At 38.9% G+C, this 21,219-nt stretch overlaps 1 protein-coding gene across 18 annotated transcripts in view; it reads left to right on the top strand.

Annotated features, from left to right (window-relative positions):
- Positions 1-21,219, top strand: part of SOX6 (SRY (sex determining region Y)-box 6) — a 384,360-nt gene that overhangs the window by 327,748 nt on the left and 35,393 nt on the right. For all 18 annotated transcript variants that reach the window (XM_014530922.1, XM_014530923.1, XM_014530916.1 and 15 more), the window contains one exon: positions 17,739-17,847. In XM_014530922.1, the coding sequence (XP_014386408.1) occupies positions 17,739-17,847 (109 nt within the window). The remainder of the gene's footprint in view (positions 1-17,738; positions 17,848-21,219) is intronic.

The raw sequence follows: 21,219 nt of genomic DNA, 5'->3' as shown, positions 1-21,219 counted from the left end.
AGAGAGAGAGAGAGAGAGAATGAAAAATAATGATGTTAGTGTAGCTTAGATAAATTGAGTGTATTTCTCAATGTAAATAAGCTTACAGAAAATCAACCTGTTTGTTACAGAAAAACTATAGGAGCAATTGCTAAATGATAATCTTCGAAGTGGAAGACTCCTCAGAGTGTATAGAATTGTAAATCCAAATTAAAATTTGAAATAGCTTATATTAATTTATAGGCATTGGTGGATGATAGCTACTTTTATATAAACATCTCATTTGATTTTCATAAAAATCCTATGGAAGAGATTATTGTTATTCTCCAGTACAGATGAAAAGCACCAAGAATCATGGAGGTAACTCTAGGTTCAAATACCAGCTCTTCTCTGAGTAATTTTATACTTCCAGTGCACCATACTATTAGGTTACTATTATTATTGTTGAAGGAAGAGCCCAGGTCTTACTCTGCTCTTTCCCTAACACTGAGCCTAAAATGCTCAGTCATTATTCATTGATTGCTTGCCTGTGGCCAGAGACCAGACAGAGGAAGAAGTAGTTACTCTTGTAAGGATAAAAATGTATTTTCATCTGAGTCTGTCTAGGCCAGTGGTTCTCAACCTTCTGGCCCTTTAAATACAGCTCCTCATGTTGTGACCCAACCATAAAATTATTTTCGTTGCTACTTCATAACTGTAATGTTGCTACTGTTATGAATCGTAATGTAAATATCTGGTATGCAGGATGGTCTTAGGTGATCCCTGTGAAAGGGTCGTTCGACCGCCAAAGGGGTCGCGACCCACAGGTTGAGAACCGCTGGTCTAGGCTTTAGTGAGTGTCTGGCCTCTTTCTGACAGGAAATTCACATTATAGGAGAGTTGCTTCTTATTAGACTTTATGTAGAAAATTTTTTTCATTTTATTTTTTAAAAATTTTATTGGGGTGATGTTGGTTAATAAGATTATATAAATTTCAAGATACAATTCTATGATACAGCATTTGTGTATTGTAAATTCAAATCTTCTCTTGTCACCCTGTACCTGACCCCTTGACCCTCGGATAACTTAGTTAGTGGTTAGAGGAATTTTGAAGTCTCCTTTAGCTATCCCGTGACTCTGCCTTCCTGCCACTCTCCCTCTGCCTTTTCTTCTGGAGGTTGTTGATCAGTTTCCCAGTACTTCTCTACCTCCTTATGGATGAGAGCACACTTCTGTCCTTTCCTTCTTACCCCCTCCCCCTATCTCTCTCTACTCCCCACCATTTCTCCTCTTCCTCTCTTGTTCCTTTTCCCTTTCCCTCACTTTTCTCTCTCTCTTTGACTCCCATTTTCCCACTCTCCCTACAGTCATGCAGCCTACTGCAGTCAGGGTGCTGTCTCTGACCACCGAGGAGGGTTTTTCTCCAAGCTCTTAGAGCTGCAGAAGCAGCAGCAATCGCTGCATTTTTCCCAGGCAGGACTCTAGTGTGTGATGCCTGCATCTCACCACCCACCTCCTCTGGTGTAAGGAGATATCCTGAGTGTGTCTAAGGATAGGACTTGGAGACTTTGTAGAAGAATCAACCACACATGAAGGAGGTAGCAGAGCTTAGGGAGGCTAGGAGACAACCAGTCCAAAGTCATTCAGAGTCTAATGTTGATTTTACTTATTTAAATGGTGATGTGATAAAGTCTTAGATCTGAATACCTAGCTTCAGAAGTTAAATTTATAAAATGAATTCTGACTGACAAGACTTTGGAAACCAGTTGGGTCCTGATTTTCCTGATTTCATGACCTGTTCCTAAAACCGAGTCAAGCTGTACAAAAGAGGAGAAGGGATTCAGCTTGGGTTTTAAATTGGGGAACCTATCTTCTAGGTCTCTCTCTGACTCTTACTATCTGGGTCATCTTGGGGAAGTGTCTAATCTTACTGAGCCTCAGTACATTCTGTAAAATTGGAATGATTCTGCCTTACAAATGACATATGTGTATAAAGGACTTTGTAATTTTTAAGATGCTTGTGATCAGAAAGCTGAGTGTGGGCCATCATTTTTGTGTGAGGAGCAAGTAACTGAGTCAGTGATTTCCCCGAGGAAGCGAAGTTTTGAGCTGTGTGCTTCCGGCCTCCTGTTTCGTTGGAACAGGGTGCACGCAGAGCTGCCTCAGGCTGATAGCATACAGAAGTAGCATGTCGTCACGTTATTTTGATAAAACAATTTTTTGTTTAGCCTCTTTGTGGGTGGTGGAGGGAAGAAGAGGATGTAGAAAGGAAGTAAAGTCTATTTGAAGTGCATCAGGTCTGTTGTACCAGAGATCTCTGGAGTTCATAGGAAGCATTTATTATTTTCTCAAAGAATTAGCTGAGGACTAAGAATTAGCCAAATGTAAATGGATTTACTGATTAGCGCAATACAGCGAGATCACAATGCTCTATGAGTTAACGAATTTCACCTGGCTTTGTACAAACTAGTTTTCCAGAATCATGTCTGTAAGCATCTAATTTTAAATGAGGTAAAAGTATCTATAGGTGATGTTTGAGGGAATATTTAATACTGATGTATCATAAAGTGAAACTATACTGATAGTTTAGTTCCAGTATAGTGAAACTAAGCCAAAGAATAAAGCTTGAAGTGAAATTGGTTTATCCAAAAGGAAAAGTATGTGATTGGTTAGAACAATAGACAATGAATTTTAAAACAACTTAAACTACAGAAGGTGAGTGTGGTGAATCTAATAGCTGGTCCTCAAAGGAAAACTAACATTTCAAACCAAACAGTACCTAAAAAGAGATTATATTTATATTAAAACTTGTCTATTTCTTTGGTCTGAGCAATCTAATAATCCTGCCCTTCATATCACATTAGCAGAAAGAGAACGCAGTCCACAACTTGAAGCCTTGTGTAAATTAGAAGTTTTAATATGCCAGTCCTGATGCAGGCAAGAAGGCAGGCCAGCCTTCTGTTAGCAATGGTTTTTCTATTCTTTTGGTCACTTCAGTTATGGAAAACTAAAATTTTAATCATAAATTCAAATGTGAGTTTTATTGAATCAGTGCAAAGAAGATTTAGTCTTCCTTTAGGTTGTGTTCTTTCAAATATATGCAGTAGCGTGAAATAAGAACTTTAATCTTAAAACTTTGTACCTTGTATACTGTTATGATCCTTTTTCCTTGTCCTTAATTAGTCTGAAAGTACCATTAAAAATTCCACACAGATTTAAAAACTGATAAATATAATGTCTACATGGAAAATTATTTGTTCTACAAATAACTTCTTTTTTTCACACTGTGTAAGTCCATTGCAGTTACGCTCATTAGACAATCTTTGGGATTGAACAAACAACCTCTCTGCCTTGTATCCTGCTCTAGTTAATTTTCCAGGTTTGTCCTTGTCTAGGCAGGCGATGGAGAGGGGCAGGGAGAGCAGCTACCCCGGCATCAGAAATAAACATGTGCTTGTTTATTGATGGTCCAGAAAGAGAGCCCTTGGGGTGTCACTTTTATTTCATTTAGAAATTTACTGTAGTTCAAGCATCATCCCTCATTCTGCAGGAAAGATTAGTTACTCTGAAAGCCTTACTTTGAGGCTGGGAAATCTGATTCCAAATTTTAAAATATATTTACCATTTAGCTCCCAAACTTGAATTAGAAAACTTAATTCTAATTTACTAACTAAATCATAAATTCAGCTTCACAGCTAATTATTATGTTGACACTTAAATTATGGCTGCAATGAAAAGCTGAAGATCAATTTCTGTTTTTGAGAAAGTTGGTTTGGTCTTTTCCCTTTCTATTATGACCTAGAATACACTGCATTTCAAGTCTGAATTTCTGAAGGTGGAGATGTCAAACCTTTTATTTTTCTAATAGAATAACAACAAATAAAGCTCTCCCCCAAATATCCTTTACATGGGAATATTTCAAGTTCATGCCAAATTAAGGTCAGCTGCCATGAGCAGGTGGATTTTTTCTTTTTCCATTTGTGGACACGGTGAAGGGAATAAAGGCACTTGCGCCCACCGTCCTGTCTGCGGGCTCTCTGATGACAAACGGCCGGTATGTGTCGAGCACATACCTCATTTACATCACATGCATAATGCACTCTATTGGGATATTAGCTTCCCGGGTTGGCGGTGTCGCCTAACACACACAGCGATCAGCACATTTTTTGAGGCTGCAATAATCAGAGGAATGCAGCGGAGATGTGGGAACAAGAGGAAATAACATGGCATAATGATGTACCCATCATTGTTCTGTTGTCATCCCTCCTAACCAGTTTGGTTTCCTTCGTAGCCTAACAAAAGGGTCATGAATTTAATAGAGTAGAACATGAAACTGGGTGCAAAAACAGTGTATCTACTCCTGAGCTCCACATTCAGAGGAAAGGGGGAACTATTGACTATACAGGGAACGAACTGCCCTGAGAGTGTTGTGGGCCTGTGCATATGCTTATGTCATCTTCAAAGGAGATGCGCAGCCTTTTACAAATGTGTCTAGCCTCATTTAATCTCGAGTAAGCATTTAGATATGAAAAAAAGTCAGAGTAGGAAATTAAATCTTCAAATATATGCAAAACATACGTTTCTAATAAAATATTGTCTGCTATATTAATAGCATGCTGTTTACAAAACGTATTCATAGCATATTAACCTCTTCATGGTTTTCACACATGGACTGAAAGATAATAATCCCGTAGCAGTTTTCACCCATTGGTTCCAGATTTTAGCAAGAGTTCAATCCTGCAAGTATTTTACAAAGCAGTGTGCATGTCCCGGTTCTATAACAGTTGCAGTATTCCCAAATAACTCTTACACATGAGTTCAATAAATAATTGGAGGCCCAGATGTTTGAAACGGATATAGCAGAAACACTGGAGCTGTGTTTTAAATGCAGCTACTTTCCCTTTGTCCTCTCATCAACTTCACAGCATTGCACCCTGCCATTTTCAGTTCTCTTCTAATTAAACCTAGCTGAGCATTTGGCGTGTACGTGCTCCCACACGTGCCCCTCTCAGATGCAGCCTATGGAGGCTCCTGTGTTATTGTTGCTGACTTGAGACATTCCAAGGCGGAATTCGACTTCTTCAGACTGAGCTATAGCATTCTTTGTTCCATTAGTTCACCTCCTGATAAGGAAATTGCTCATATTGAGACATGGTTTTACCACTTCACATAGCAAATAACCGGAACTTCTGTGTAAGCTGTCTTCTTAGAGCCTCACTCATTTCTGTGTTCCTCAGTAGCGTCACTAAAGCAGGCTCACGGTCACTGATAAATGCATTTAAACACATATTAGGTATCAGTAAAAACCAAGAACATTCTTGAACTTGGTTTTAAAATATAGCTGCTTAATTTTCAGGAACTTAAGACATGTGGAAAATTCTAATTTTATTTAAAGCAGGTTTAGGTTATTAAATTTATTTTTTTGTTGTTGATATATAAGTCTCTCTCTCCCTGGGCAGGTTTTCATTGTAAAGCTATATGTCTTGTTCTTCCCTTTATGAAATAATTACACTAATTCCTGAAAAATGCTGTGACATATCAGAGAAAAAGTTGTTTTATTTTTTTTAAGAGATAGGAGAGTATTATGGCTACATTTGGGAATTTTTAATTTGTATCTTATTTAGTCTGGTGTGCAATGTGACACCAGTTAATTGTACGTTACTTTGTGGTAACTACATGTTAACTCTGTTGGAAGTAATGGTAATTATACTGTAATTGATATCAGTTCTCCCACATCTTTGGAAAACCGTACAATTAACACATAGCACCACAGTTGGATACTATCTTTTGTCCTTTGTAATGTTGCCGTGGTGGCATACTATTTCGCACAGGGTCCTAAATGTTTTCTTTCTTTTTAAAACTCATTTTCGAAATTTCAATTGGTTTTTAAATTTTTCATGAAATGAAAGTTTCCAAATTTTAATTTTACTTAATCTTAAAGAAAACTTTCCCCAAAAAGTATCAGACATAGTCTTGGGTTAATTTTATTTATTTTATTTTATTTGAGAAGTCGCTTGTGATTGTCTTTGACCTTATTAGTACTTCCTGTTTCCTAGAGGAAGATAACAGTAGAATATGCAAACTCTTGACATCAAGGAGTTAATTAGTTTAGTTTAGTTTTGTTTTTGTTTTTCCTGAAGAGAGGCTCTCTTCTTACCAGCAATGTTTGCATATATGTTACTTTGCTTGCAGACAAAAAGGGATGTATTCTGCTAGTGCCACTGTCATGAGTACCAAAATCAGGGACATAGAAGTATATTTCACCACATTAGATGTAAACGTTTCCCTCTGATTTTGCCTGCCTGTTTCCTTGCCTTCCCCTGCCTTGTGTCCCTTCCCTCTGTCACTTTGCCCTGGTGGAGAGGGAATTTCAGAAGTAGCAAACAAATGCTTTTTGGCTAAGTGCGATCATGGTTTTGGTAGGCTTGTCTGACAGATGGATTACCTTTGAGCTATTTCCTTGAGAATATAAATAATTGCTCAAAAATTTTTAGGAGATGTCAAAGCTATTTTCCTAATGTGTGCTGCAGTGTGGGTGTCAGGAGCAAAAATGTCGAGTATCAGAGGATCACCCGATCTTAAAGCTGAAAGAAACCGTAGAGAGAAGTTAGTTCAGCTCCCACGTTTTGCAGATGAAGTAATCAGGGATAGTCTGTGAAGGGCACTTGTGATGCAGAGCGGTTCAGTGGAAGGAGCAGGAATCAGAGTCTGGAGGCTGAGACAAACTCCGAATCTGTTACTGGTTAGGCTGCGACTCTGGGTGAGTGTCCTAAGCTCTGTGCTCTCTGAATGCAGAGGCCTTTACATTTCCTTCTAGCACCAGACTTTCTCGTGCCCCCTGTTTCTTCTTTTGAAGAAATATGTTATTTTTGTAGCACACACATTTCTTAAAATTATAGCCAAATATCTTAGGAAATTTTAAGATATACATTAAAAAATTAAAAGAAATGGTTGGTGGCAATACCTTACATTTCCCCCCATTTTTTGTGTTTGTTTCTGAGAGAAAATTTTTTTTTCATATTTATCAGTTTGCCAGCTAAAATTGAAAGAGAAGGTATAGTTTGAGGAAAATATTCATTCTTGGTTTATATAGCTTTGATGTCTTTAACTTGAATAAATGGCACCTGTGTTCCTACAGACAATATTTTTCAAAAGTACACATTGTAAAATAAATAGGTTTTTGAAATCAAGTGCCTAAATTTCGAGAAAACTGAATTCCTAAGATAATTTTTTTGGACTAAGACATTTGCTTAGCTGGTCATTAATTATATTGTGCCTTTTTGTTCATGTGATAAATGTTAAATTAATAAAGTTGTGCTGGTGGTTTAAGTGGAGATAAAACTTTCCAGTTTTTAAATCACATGTTCAGTTTTAATAGGAGTTTATATAATTTTACAATGGAATTTTTGTGAACTTGTTATTGAAGCAAATAGTTAATCAGAGAACATTCAGGAACAAATATGCATCATGCCTCTGTACACAAGTAAAAAGTTGGAAACCACATATAAGTAGAAGTTGGGCTGCCACACAACTGGATTTGCTTAAATCTGAACACTTTATAACTCTAGTTGGGAGTTGCAAACTTATAAATAACCTTGCAATTGGTTAAAACCATATGAAAACCATATGAATGAGACAGAAAGCATTTGGTTAAAGGGGTTCAGTAATCACTATAATCCTGATGAAACTAATTTAACTCAGTGGCTCCCAAGACTAAAAGGGTCTCACATCTTCAGAGTCAATGCTACTTTATCATTTATCATCTGATGACCAGTGACAAGAGTCTAAGTGTCTGTTGCAGGAGCTATACAGGATGCTGTTCTTGCCTGGGGTGTGGAAAGAGAACTTGCTTAGTTTGGTGTACTCTTCAAATCATGAAGGAAACTTGTGGTATATCATTTGAGAATGTTTTTGTAAATTCCATAAAACATCTCCACAAGAAGCTCTACAGATATTAGTTCCTTTCAGCCGGCATGTGCTACATGCTTTTCTGAGCTTACAGGGCACAGTCCTCACTGGAGGTAGAGAGGGTCAGGAGACACTTACCCCCTCCCAAGGAGCTTACTGTTCAGTGGCACAGATTATATCAGCATCCTGAGAGGGGATCTGAGCAGCTTACATCAATCTGTACTCATTCTATGTCTTGCCTCAAGTATGAATCATCTGGAATTTTAAAAACTTTTTTTGCCAAGTCCTTATAAATATTCATTCTCTTTAAGGGGGAACTTTTTCTTTTGAAGATCCTAGGTAGATAGAATTATAGATAGATAGATAGATAGATAGATAGATAATAGATAGATATAGATAATAGATAATAGATGATAGATAGATAGATATAGATAATATATAGATAGATTATAGATAGATGACAGACAGATACATAGATAGTCAATAGATAGAACCACTACTAGATCCTAATGCAAAAGCTATCAGAGGATTGCTTATCTAACATTTGTTGCCTTATTGCTTGAGGGAGAAGTTGCTATTGTATTAGTTTGCTAGGGCCGTCATCATAGCAAAACCCACAGACTGGGCAGCTTAAACAACAGAAATATTTTTCTCACAGTTCTGGAGGCTAGAAATCCAAGGTACAGGTGCCGGTTTCACCGGAGGCCTCTCTCCTTATAGATGGCTGCCCTCTTGCTGTGTCCTCACACGGTTTTCCTCTGTGAGCACACATCTCTCATGAATCTGTATGTCTTAACTCCTCTTCTTATAAGGACCCCCATTGTGTAGGATTGGGGCCCACCTAAAGGCTTCATTTTAATTTAGTCACCTCTTTAAAGGCCCCATCTCCAAGCACAGTCACGTTCTGATCTACTAGGCTAGGGTTAGGGCTTCAACATGTGAATTTTTTCCTAGCTTGGGTATTCCCAAACTCTTGTGAAGTTATTTTCTTTAGGATCAGAGTACTTTGACCAAATGCTTTGTCTCTGCTCCTATAGTTTCATCTGCCTCATCTTTCCTAGAGATGTTCTTCTTTCTCTAGAGGAATTAACTGGAGTTAATATGATTTTGTTTAACAGTTTATTCTACTGTCCATTCATAAGATATTGACATTGTTAATTAATTCAAATGATGGATTGCTAAGCAATATAGGACTGTGTGAGAAGAATATTGGAGGTGGTGGTAGTTGAGAATTAGGGAAGTTTCTTACCAGAGTCCTTTCAAATAATAGTAACTAAGCAGACTCCCTGTGTCTCAGTACTAAGGTAACCCTGACAAGATAGATCACTATATTGTTTTATTGACTCAAACACCTTCCTTTGTATTTATCTACCTTTTAATAATCTATATGTCACTGTTTTTAAACAATATCTGGAAATTAAAAGTAAAATTAAAATGAACGAAAAGAGGGAAGTAACTTTATCAGGATTATTAGGATTTAGCACCCAAAGTACCTAGTATTTGCAAGCATCATGGGAAGTAATGATGGTAGGAACTGATAATATAAAGATAATAAGACATAGACACCACACCTTAAGGAGTACGTTGGGGAAATGTAAACAGACATATACATTAACAATTGTAAAACATTGTTCTATAAACATGGGGTGGTGATGGGATACCATCATTTCTGCCTGGAACTGGTGGAGAACATTTCTTTTGTTCAGAAGAAATGTTTTATTTAGGCCTAGAAAGGACTAAGGAAAGGCATTCTAAGAGAGAATAGTATATGCAAATATGCAAGGACATACAGTATCATAACTTATTCAGGAAACTCCAAGAAGTTCCATCTTACTGGGACAGAGAACATGAACTGAAAGGAGTAGGACATAAGGCTGATGGGAGAGCGGGTGCCAGACCATGAAAGGTTCTACAGGAAGTTTGAGTCTCCTCGTGCAGATGATGGGGATATTTGAGAGCTTATAAGTAGAGAATAACAAGATCCATATACTACATGGTTACTGACATTGAGATTTAAATTTAGTCCTGAGATGCTTAACAGCCAAGTTAAAAAGGAGAGCATCTCCGGATGTATAATTGCATTGTGGACACAGGAGGGTGGATGTCGGCCTTTACATCAGGACACTGTCTTCGTTAGCATTTAGCTTTGAATCATGTAGCAAACACTATATAACATGCTTAACAGAAGTGGGTATTTTATGAGTTGCTTTAATTTTGCAAAGCACTCATGCACCTGATCTCTTACTTAATCATCACAATCCTGCAGCATGAGCATTTTCTTTTCCATTTTACAAATAAGGAAATAGGCTCAGAAAATCTGCATGGTAATTAAGTTCTAGAGTTAGGATTCCTGAATTCACCTTGGCACCAATACCTATCTAAATTTTGGTTGAGTTAAATAAAATATTTAAAAATATTTTTGAGCCTCACCTTTTATTCTCTTGTAAAATTGATAGCAGTAGCAATATTTTCCTTGTAGCATTGGTGTGAGGGTTAAAGGAAATACTCATTAGGCAGTGCCTTGCACATAGTAATGAACAGTAAAGACACTCTGTCCTACCCCTCTGTGTATTTGTGCTGTGGAGGCAAACAGAATTGGAGAACTTAGGCCTTAACTGACTCATGAGTCCTAGCACAATTTTAGTAAAGAGTGTATTAAAGTCTAGACAAGTTAATAGTGTTAGCTGACAAAATGTTATTTAACAATGAGGTTTAATAATGAACCTTGTTTCTCCCAGCCACGGTCTTTATTATCATGATTACTGAGTCTGGGACCATCAAAACATCACTATGAAAGTAAAGCCTAGCGCCTCTAAATGAACTCCTTCCAAAAAAAGAATCACCCTTTAAAAAGCATATGTGATTACTTTCCACTGGAAAGCCTACATTTTTTTTTATCTTTCATTACATTACTAAGTGTATAATAAAGGATATAAAATAAAGGCTAATAAAGTGATAGAGCTTGCTAAGTCAATAAGAAGGAAACCACATGTGTGCTTAAGTAGTACTTCTTGAGAATCACATGATGGCAAGATATGTCCAGAGCATGGAATTAGAGAAAGTTTTTCAGAATAAGAGACAGGCTCTGTCAGCATTATACTTAACATTGTCCTATTTTAAAACAAAACAGAGCAAAACACAAATTTTTTTAAACTTTAAAAAATATGTACTGCTTTTTCAGCCACGCATTTGTGGTGGGTAGGCTCGTCTTTTGCCAGTGTTCTGCAAAGACTTTGCAAAAAGATGCAAGTGTTAAACTGCAGAAATTCCAAGTCAGACTCCAGACCCTTTTTTTTCATGTTAAGTTCTGCAATCAAGCTGTATTCTTCCACGGTATTCTTCTAAAGTTGCTTATTGCCCTCTTTTATAAAATATTTAAATATTTTTCTGGATTTCCTTGTTTTGATTATCATTGCCCAAAGAGCTATCACCAATAAAGTGTGGAGTGTTGAGTATAAACATCTCTTCTACAAATTTGAAATACTAGAAAGTTGGTAGTTCTTGCTCCTTTTGGACACTCGGGTGCATTTATGTGGGTAAATCCGTTATGTGGCCTTGCCCTGGCCAGTTTGGTTCAGTGGTTAGATTGTCGGTTTCCTGACTAAAGGACCTCAGGTTCTATTCCCAGCCAAGGGTATGTGCCTCAGTTGTAGGCCAGATCCCCAGCCCTGATCAGGGTGCCTGCAGGAGGCAACCAATTGATATGTCTCACATTAATATTTCTCTCGCTCTGTCTCTCTCCTTTCCTTCCATTCTCTCTAAAAAATTAATGCAAAAAATATCCTTGGGTGAGGATTAACAAAAACAAATAAATTATGTGGCCTTGTAAAATCCTATAAATATGTGCGGACACTAATGCCGACTACATTATAAGATATATAGAAAAAGTGTAAGACACAAGCCCTGGCTTGAAAATATTTTGACATTATTGGAGGAGACTTGGAGGAACCAAAGCTTAATTCTTTGACGTAGTTGTATAAGTTGTGGCTGATTATATAGGGAAGACTAAGAATTTTTGTAGATCAGAGAGGTTGTAGAGTTCATGGACAATTTGGGTTTTTCAATATGAATAAAACTTGGTAAGGAAGAAGACAGAAGGAAGGGAAGCAGCCAGGGGGAAGAGGGAGCAGGTGTGACCATGGTACTATTATGGGAAGGTGAGTTGCTTACTGTGCACCGAGGACAGAGGATGTATGATGAGAGAGTTGTAGGAAACCAAGTTAAGACACATGGGAGCAGTGTAGGAAGGATCTGGAAAAGCAGGTAGAGGATGACATGCAATAGAAAATAGGAAGCCATGAGACATTGAGTGGGATCTTGTGAGGAGTGTGAGCGGGCGGATGCAGGGCGATGGGCAGTATTAAGGATCAGGCAGACCAGAACGGAGGCTGCAGCAGTGATCTCGTGTGCAGGCGTGAGGGCATGTGCTGGGCTAGTTTTTGATGGTGGAGGCCCATGAGGAGAGGGACTGGCACAAAAGTCTCTGTGAAGGAACAGTCAGCAAGCCTGATGATTAACTGGGCATAGAGGGGCGAGGAAAGCAGTGAGACCAATAGTACTATGGGGAAAGCTGCTTTTGCAGGGAAGTCTTAACTTTTAGTGTAGGAAGGAGTTGCCCTGGGTTGGAGAGACACTAAAGCCTGGAGCCGGGATGAAATGACAGGTGATACTTAGACCAAGCTGACACTGTGCGGATAAGATCTCAGAATGTTGTGGTGGCCTGAGAGAATTTTTATTCATAATGCATGTGTTGGTTATTTCTCTTAGAAAACTCTGCTTCAGGAATACACACAAACATAACTGGTGGCGCTGCAGTATTAACTTTCTGTGCAATGTTTCTTATTATTATAAATTTGAAAAGACTTTTTAAAGTCTTTAATATTTAAAGACTTAATATTTTAGGATGTAACAACAAATTCTTGTTTACTTTAAAAAGATTCATGCCAAAACCGCAGATAGGAGATAGGTGGTTTTAAATTTGTGATTACACGAGCATAAAATTTTCTACTTACTGTCTTCTACATACTATACAGAAGTATAATATATAATATGTATATATTTTATAAGATATTATATAATATTTGTATAATATATATTCTATAAACAGAATATTTGAGTTACTGTAGAGTATATTAGTTATAATGTATTTTTCATGTGAAAGTAACATGAGATTATTTTTGACCCATTTTAACTGGACTATAGGTAAATTTTGCAGTTAGGTGTATTTTCTGTGGCTGTTACGAATGACCCCATATTCAGACATTCTTTAAAAACGAGCTTCGAATAAAGGTTGGTAAAGTCCCTTTTATTTAGAGCATTGGAATAAAGTATATCACATCATTGTCTAGCCATATCTACCTGTCAAATGAAATATACTTGTTTGTAAGGTAGCAAACAAAACACCCCTCTCAGTGTGTACCACTTTCCACTTTGCTTCGTGGAAAAGGGGATGGTGTTGAAATCATTGGAGGCAAGACCCAGGCTGGTCAGTCTTGGCGGTCTGGCAGGGAGGGGCCCGCTGCGTCCTCACATTCCCATTCCGAGCGCTGCTCCTCAGGAGACGGCTGCCATCAGTCATCTCACGTACGGTTGGAAAAAGGCTTGTCTCGCTAGCGAGCAAACTGTTATTTAAGTACACAATCCACTCGACTACTGAAACAGTTTTGCCAAACTTATCCAAGTATTCTCACATGCTTAAAGATGGCATAAATATCATTTACGGCGAGCAGTTTTCTTCAGACTCCATGGAATGCCTTCCTGCCGCCTGATCTAAGTGTCCCAGTTTACATTATGGCCTTTACTGCCTCTGTTTGATGGAGTGATCAGTAAAAATTTAATGACACTATAAAATAATAAAAATGTCATTAATTTACCACGGATCTCGGATACAGTGGTTGTAAAGTTACATTAATAAACAGAATATTTTTTACAACAAAAAGCATTGTTACGTGGGAACGTATAAATAACACACATAAATTTAAGAGCAATTTTACTGTTAGCACACACATTATTATGGAATAGCCAATAAGTGTATAAAACATAGTATATAAAATTTTATTAAAATATACTGTGCACATCAAAAATTCAGCTTTTATCTAAGCGCAAAGAAAAACCATTATTGTGTGCTTACTGTTTCGTGGCTGTTCTTCCCCCCTATCACAATTTTACATTTGTTGCCAGTAAGAGGAAGTAGATTTTTTTTTTTTTTTTTCCCTGGATGGAAACAAACCTCTGTTCTTTCAGTTATCCCAAACCCATTCTCTCTCTCCACTGACGCAAAGACAACATTGATCAATCTTGCCATAGGAGGGAGGGAAAAGTTGCTAATATAATGCAAAGTTAAAAATGATGCCTGAGGAGTTGAATGGTCTGTGCAGTGACTCTGGAAATAGGGATAATAATGTGGCAGTCTATCTGTCACCAGTGAGGCTGCCCGCCATTGCCTCAGATAACACGGGAAGGTGATGGATGCCTGGGTCTTGTGGCTTGTAACATTTAACATTCATCAACTCTCACTAAAGGGGGCTTTATCATTTAAATATCTTTATTTAATATGCAACATCTACCTCATACATCATAATTTCAAAGCACTTAGCCAAAGTCCTGCAACACGGCAGAGCTGACTTTCATTTCTTCCAATAACTTTTATGTTGCCTGCATGTTTGTGGCTGACAATGTTTAAGTGTCTGATCACATAGTTGCATGTCAAATACACATTTCTCTGTCAATATGGAGATGGGGAGATTTTCCTGGAGGTTTGAGATTAAGTTAGCATGGGGGTGTTTATATTTTGCTTATATCTCCAAAATAATCTTACTTGGGAACTATGTACATTGTGGGAGCTAGTTCAAGTGCATGAACAAAATTTGGAGTGAAGACCTTTCTGCCCACAGTTTATATTTGTTCCATACATGGGCATGCCCATTGGCACTTAATGGCTAGAAGTTGAAGCCTCTTGTCACTAAAGTATCCTTGAACATCTCTCTGTGCCCACATCCACATCCTGTATTTACTAGACTCATGTTCAACCTCACCAATAAAATCTTTGCTTCGCTCAGCTGCCCAGAGCTAACTCGTAGACATCAGGCCCTCTTATCTGATGGTTATGTGGCTGGCAAATAAATATTCTGAGCTATTCTTTGAAGAATAGAAGGAAATCTTCTGGGAGACTAGGTAGAAATGTATATGAAAGGGCATGGCTTGGCGGGGTCCTACTTTAATCTCAAACACAAGTGCTTAATATTACCAAATATAAAATGCAGCCCACCACCCAAAACAGTTTTTTTTCCATTGATTTATTTTCTGTCTATTTAACAAGTATTTCATGGGGTATTCTTCCTTGACTTCTTCCGTGTCAAAATATTGATGTTTTATAAGGAAAGTATCTCTGCAGAAGGATTTTTTTCAGTGAAGTCAGAAAAACGCATGGCTTCAGAGACATCGTGAACGTGTTGTCGAATGTTCTGAATTTTTTTTTTTTTGTTATGATGAAAAACAAGCTGATGCTACTGAATTGTGAGCGCACTTCATTTTTTTTTTTGAAAAGAAAATATATCATCATCATGTAAGCTTTGTTGTCTTAGGATTTTACAAACCATGGCATGTAATTTTCCCTCTTCTCCTTCCTTGTCAAAATATTGATATTCTTTCAGGAACTTTATTTATTTATTTATTTTTTACTGAGAATATTTTGCAGTAAAATCAAAGAGAATGACTGACTAGAAAGATACTTGGAATATGCATACTGATGGGTAGTAAGGTCTGTTGATTTTCAGAGGAAGTTGTTTCTCTTCTCCCCCCTCTCCCCCCATGAAAATACAGCTAAAGGTTGTTCTTCCAAGAAGATTGCAGGTGTCACATGAGAACTCTTTTTGCATTTAACACAGGGAAAGGGTTCACATACAAATGTCTGAAATTCGAAACAACGTGATAAAACAAAGGTTGCATATTTAGCTTTCCCTGGTACTATTCATCTCCACTGTAACTCTCTTCCTTTACACCAGGGCAAACAAGCGTGCTCTTCAAAAATAGAAATTGGCTAATTAAAAGCAGCTGTCTTTGCCCTGGCAATTTGGCTCAGTGGATAGAGCATCAGCCTGCAGACAAATGTGTCCTGGGTTCGATTCTGGTCAAGGGCACGTACCTCAGTTGCAGGGTCCTCCCAGGCCTGGGCCCTGGTCAGGGCACATGCAGGAGGCAACCAATCGATGTGTTTCTCTCACGTGGATATTTCTTTCTGTCTTTCCCTCTCTCTTCCACTCTCTCTAAAAATCAATGGAAAAATATCCTCGGGTAAGGATTTAAAAAAAAAAAAGCAGCTGTCTCCCCCTGACAACATGTGAAACCACCGCATGGCTTCTGGGTACATTTTGTTGTGTCTTGTGTCTGGGTCAATTTGTTCTTGCGTAGCACTGTTTTCACCTACGAAGATATGGGGAACCATACCTAATTTGCTTTTTATTTTCATTCTTTTTTAAATTAATATTTCAGAGGTTTCCCTACATTGTAACTAGTTAGTATTGATAACCCAGTTGGTGAAATTCATGATTATAATTTTGTTGCACATCTTTCATAGAAATGGTGCTAGGTTAAAGCAAGGTTTATGCTGTGTTTTCTTCCAACACAGATTTCAACACATCCCATGCTGAAGGGGAATTGGAAGACTTCCTGCACAATTTGACTGATGGGAATTAATTATAGAAATATAATGATATTCAAAAATAATCATATTAGAAAGCACAAACGTAGTGAGACTGTACAAATAAGAGACAGCCTCTATCAAGTAATTGTATGTTTGCTCTTTAAGAATATCTCCAAGTTTCTAAACATCTTACAGAAGGGAGCACTCGGAGTATTTCCATCTAATACCAAACATGCTCAGTCCAGAACTAGGTCATTGAACAATAGACTGCACAGCAATCAGCACTCGACTGCTGCATAATGCATTAAGTATAACATGCAGAAACCATTCCCGGAGCTGCAAGCTGCTACTTCATGTCTGTAAATTCAAGCTGACATGACATTTAATATTGTTTCGTAGTAATGAACAACAAGGTTTCATTCATTCATAAGCACAACACAAAGCCGTAACACAAAGTCTGGAGAGTATCAAGGAGGCGAGAAGGGGACACGGGCTGTTTCCGTAGATGATAACACCCTATTAATGATGGCCAGTGAGCCCTCTGCCACCAATCTGGAGAGCTGCGAGGGGGAGTTCGGTGTGGTATTTCAGACTCCCGCTTCTAGAGAACCAGTTAAGGGTTTCCCTCCTATAGCGGCAGGAGTAGTTCACTTTCTTGACTCAATGCCTGGCTAGGAGTAATGTCCTCCTTTGCCTGCCCCAGGAACTTATGGTTGAAACTCCTAGGCAAAATAATAGTGTCAATGCATGCTATCATCTAGTTTGCCTGCTTTGAAATATTTGTTTCTGAAATCCTGATTTGTACTTTCCCAGGAATACCAGTGCCACATATGATCTCTAAATGGGAATGTGCCTCTCCCATTAAATAGCAGTACATCTATTTTAAAGGGAACTGCTCTCACAAGTTTGGCACTTTTGTCTGAAACTTCTAGATTGCATTCCTTTTAGATTCCTGTAGCCAGCACAACAGCAAGAAGATGCACAGTACAGCGCTGGCAGGTTTCCAGTCCCAGGTTTCCTTCCCTTCCAGGTACTGTGGTTTAGAACTGGCCAGCACTGTCAGGGCCAGCACCCAGCTTCCACGGAATCTTCCTGAAAGATGTTTTGAGCCCACGGTGAACAGAAATGATGTTTGCACATCTAAGTTTTGCCCACTAAGCAAGACAGAAACTGGAAGGAAACGTGGCTGTTTGGGAAGCTGGAATAAGACTCTGACTGTTCTTTCCTCTAGGAAAGAACGCGCTTTGAGAACTTGGGGCCCCAGCTATCAGGCAAGTCCAGTGAAGATGGGAAGCTGGGCCCAGGTGTCATCGACCTCACTCGGCCAGAAGACGCAGAGGGTGAGTGGCTTTTCCTGCAGCTCTTTCCTGCTGCCCCGGGTGTTTCTGGAGGTGTGTCTGAGCTATAGGATCTTCATGGCCTTTCTTGGAAGTACCAGCTCGGTTTTCTTGGCAAAGCAGAGCAAATGTTAGTCTTCATCGTATGTTATAATCGAGGATTTTGAGATGTAGCTAGATCCTATATAACTGGACACTCAGCAATCCACATACTTCAAGGTGCCATTCTACTTTTAAACTAAAAGGACCCTCTGCCTTCCAATGAACAACAGAATTCTGTTTCAATCACTTCACTGCATTCTTGTTAAAAAAGGAAAAAAGGACAAACCTATAAAGGAGGATTTTTTTAACACCCCAAATCAAGAGATCTCCAGGTGCAATCAAACAATTTTGGGAACTAAATGGCGGTTTGAGCAGATTTGGCATAAAATTAGTAATGACTTGGGTAAGGCCCAGCCTGGGTGTGGGTGCTAACCATGAATAAAGTCTTTGGAAGGCTGGAAGGAGAGACTAGCTTCACTCTCAGTGGGTTTGCCCGCAGCACTATCAATGCCTGTCCACTCTTCTGCACTTTCTGTTTGTTTGTTTTAAATGCACAGCAGCAAATCAGCAGAAATTGCTCCCCAGAGGCAGGGTACGATTTATGAGTTAGGCCAGCACTTCAGTAGTGCTGTTGCCTGGTTATTTACTGTGTCATCACAGAGTAGGGGCTGGTTTTCCTGTTAGTTGTTCCTTTTGCAGATTCCCTCCCTCCACCCCCAACAGTCAGGGAAGATTAATCTGTTCTCTTCAGAGTAACACAATACTTCACCTATCTTGGGTCTCAGCTAAAGTCCTTCTTGAGCTTCAGGGATGGAATCCTTTCTATTATCCCTTTTACTGGCAGTATTTGTCCCAGGACCCTAATCCCCAGAAAACACATGAAGACATTTCATAGCAGCATCTGAACTGGGCATAGCTTCCGGTGATATTTGGCCATCCCAGGCAGTTCAGAACCTCCGGCACGAGCACTAAGGATAGGTAGTGTCAGATGTTAGGAGGCACCTCAGAGGGTTTCCAGAAGACAGACTTTTCATACCAGTAGGAGAGACTAATGTTTAGTGATAATCCTTGGGACAAGGTATTAAAATAAACTCTGATGTGTGTGTGTGGGGGGCGGGGTGTGTGTGTGCAAACATTTATTAAGCACTTATATGCCACAGAATGTGCTATGTTTTCACATACATACTATGTTTTTTATTTACACCTCATACAACTCTGTAAAAAAAGTATTATTATTTTTCCCATTTTATAGATGAGAAAATTAAGGCTGAGAGTAATTAAGTAACTTGCCACAGGTCACACAGCTAATAAGTGCAGAGCTTCGAATTGATACCAGGCAGCCTTGGCTCTAGTACCCCAGCTCTTAAATACTGTGCTATACTGCATGCCCTATGTACATAGATATATATGTGATGCCTTCATTTTTTGAACAAACCTCTTGTGACCTTCCTCAGAATGGCCCATTTCCTCTTCCCTAAATATAGCAAGTCATGCCCTACACCAGCTCTCCTGTTACTCTGTCACACGTAGCAGCAGTGCCTGCTGAGTGTAATGGTAGAAGGGCTGTTGTGGCCCAGGAGCTTAAGGAGCATGTGCAAAGCTCCCTTCAGAAGCTTGCCCAGCATTGCCATTGAGACCTCATGTGCTTTTGGGGGACTGTGAGTTCATGAATGGAGTCAAGTTACATGCTCTGATTCGGACAGAAGCCGATGCCTTTGTGAGGACTGCTGGGATGGGTAGTTGCCTTCTGCTGACTTCAGAGTATTTCCTGGAGTCTGCTCAAGTGTGAGCTGACTGCAAAGCCTGCTGGAGTTACAGTTCATATTAGAGTCAGAGTAGATAGCAGGTACACAGAATACTTGCTCCATGTTGCTCCTTTCCCTTAGCAGAAAGAGTAAGAGGGGACTGAAGTGAAAGGAGAGCTAAAACATTTATAAGCTCCTTGTGTCAGCTTGTATTCTTAAAAGCAAGCAAACAAGCAAGCAAACAACTGTTAGGTGCTACTGTGTACCAGTCCCTGAACTAGATAGACTAGACACTGGATAACCAAAGGAAACAAAACAGACATGTTCCTGACCTCTTGGGGTTTAAAGTCTAGTGAAGAAAGACAGAAGAATAAAAGGAACATGCACACATACATACAGACAGACATAATTATCATTGAGAAAAGTACTAAAAAGGTGAAGACTTCTTTGTGCCCCACGGAGATCCAGAGTGAAAGCTCTGAGGAGAGCTCAATGACAGGTGCGTTTGGTGGCTGCAGCCCGGAATGCCACTCCTTCTCAGTCCATACATGATTGTTTCCATGTTTCCTCTGGCTTTGAACAGAAAAAGTTAATTTTTTCAGCTTTATTGAGATATAATTGATATATAACTCTGTGTAGATTTAAGGTGTACAATGTGATGATTTCATACGTGTATGTAATAGAAATGGATTACCACAATAGGGTTAGCCAACACATCTGTCACATGACATAGTTATCTTTTGTGTGTGTGTGTGAGAAAATTTAAGATCTACTCCCTTGACAACTTCATATGTATAATACAGTATTGTTAACTATAGTCACTGTACTGTACATTAGATCCCCAGAGGTCATTCATCTTACTACTGGAGTTTGTAACCTTTGACTAAGGTCTATCCACTCTCCCCAGACCCCAGCCCCTGGCAACCACCATTCTACTCTCTGTGTCTATGAGTTTGGCCTCTTCCAATTTCACATGTAAGTGAGATCATACAGTATTTACCTTTTTCTGCCTGCCTTATTTGACTTAACCTCATGTCTTCAAGGACTATCACGCTGTTGCAAATAGCAGGGTTTCCTTTTTATGGATGAATAACATTCTACTGTATCTATATCACATTTTCTTTTTTCTAAAATGATTTACTTTTTAAAATATATCTTAATGATTTTTTACAGAAAGGAAGGGAGAGGTAGAGAGTTAGAAACATCAATGAAAGAGAACCATCGATCAGCTGCCTCCTGCACACCTCCTACTGGGGGTGTGCCTGCAACCAAGGTACATGCCCTTGACCAGAATCGAACCTGGGACCCTTCAGTCTGCAGGCCAACACTCTATCCACCAAGCCAAACCAGTTAGGGCTCACATTTTCTTTATTCATTCATCTGTCAGTGTACACTTAAGTTCTTTCCATGTCTTGGCTATTGTGAGTAACACAGAACAGCAATCTTTTTTAAAAATTTGTTTTTATTTGTATTGATTTCAGAGAAGAAGGGAAAAGGGGGGAGAGAAAGAGAGAGAGAGAGAGAGAGAGAGAGAGAGAGAGAGAGGCATTAATGATGAGAGGGAATCATTGATTGGCTGCCTCCTGCA

This window comes from Myotis brandtii, unplaced genomic scaffold, assembly GCF_000412655.1.
Source record: "Myotis brandtii unplaced genomic scaffold, ASM41265v1 scaffold782, whole genome shotgun sequence".
NCBI classification, from domain to species: Eukaryota; Metazoa; Chordata; class Mammalia; order Chiroptera; family Vespertilionidae; genus Myotis; species Myotis brandtii.
Note: the sequence above shows the minus strand (reverse complement) of the source record. Positions and strands in the feature narration are given on the sequence as shown.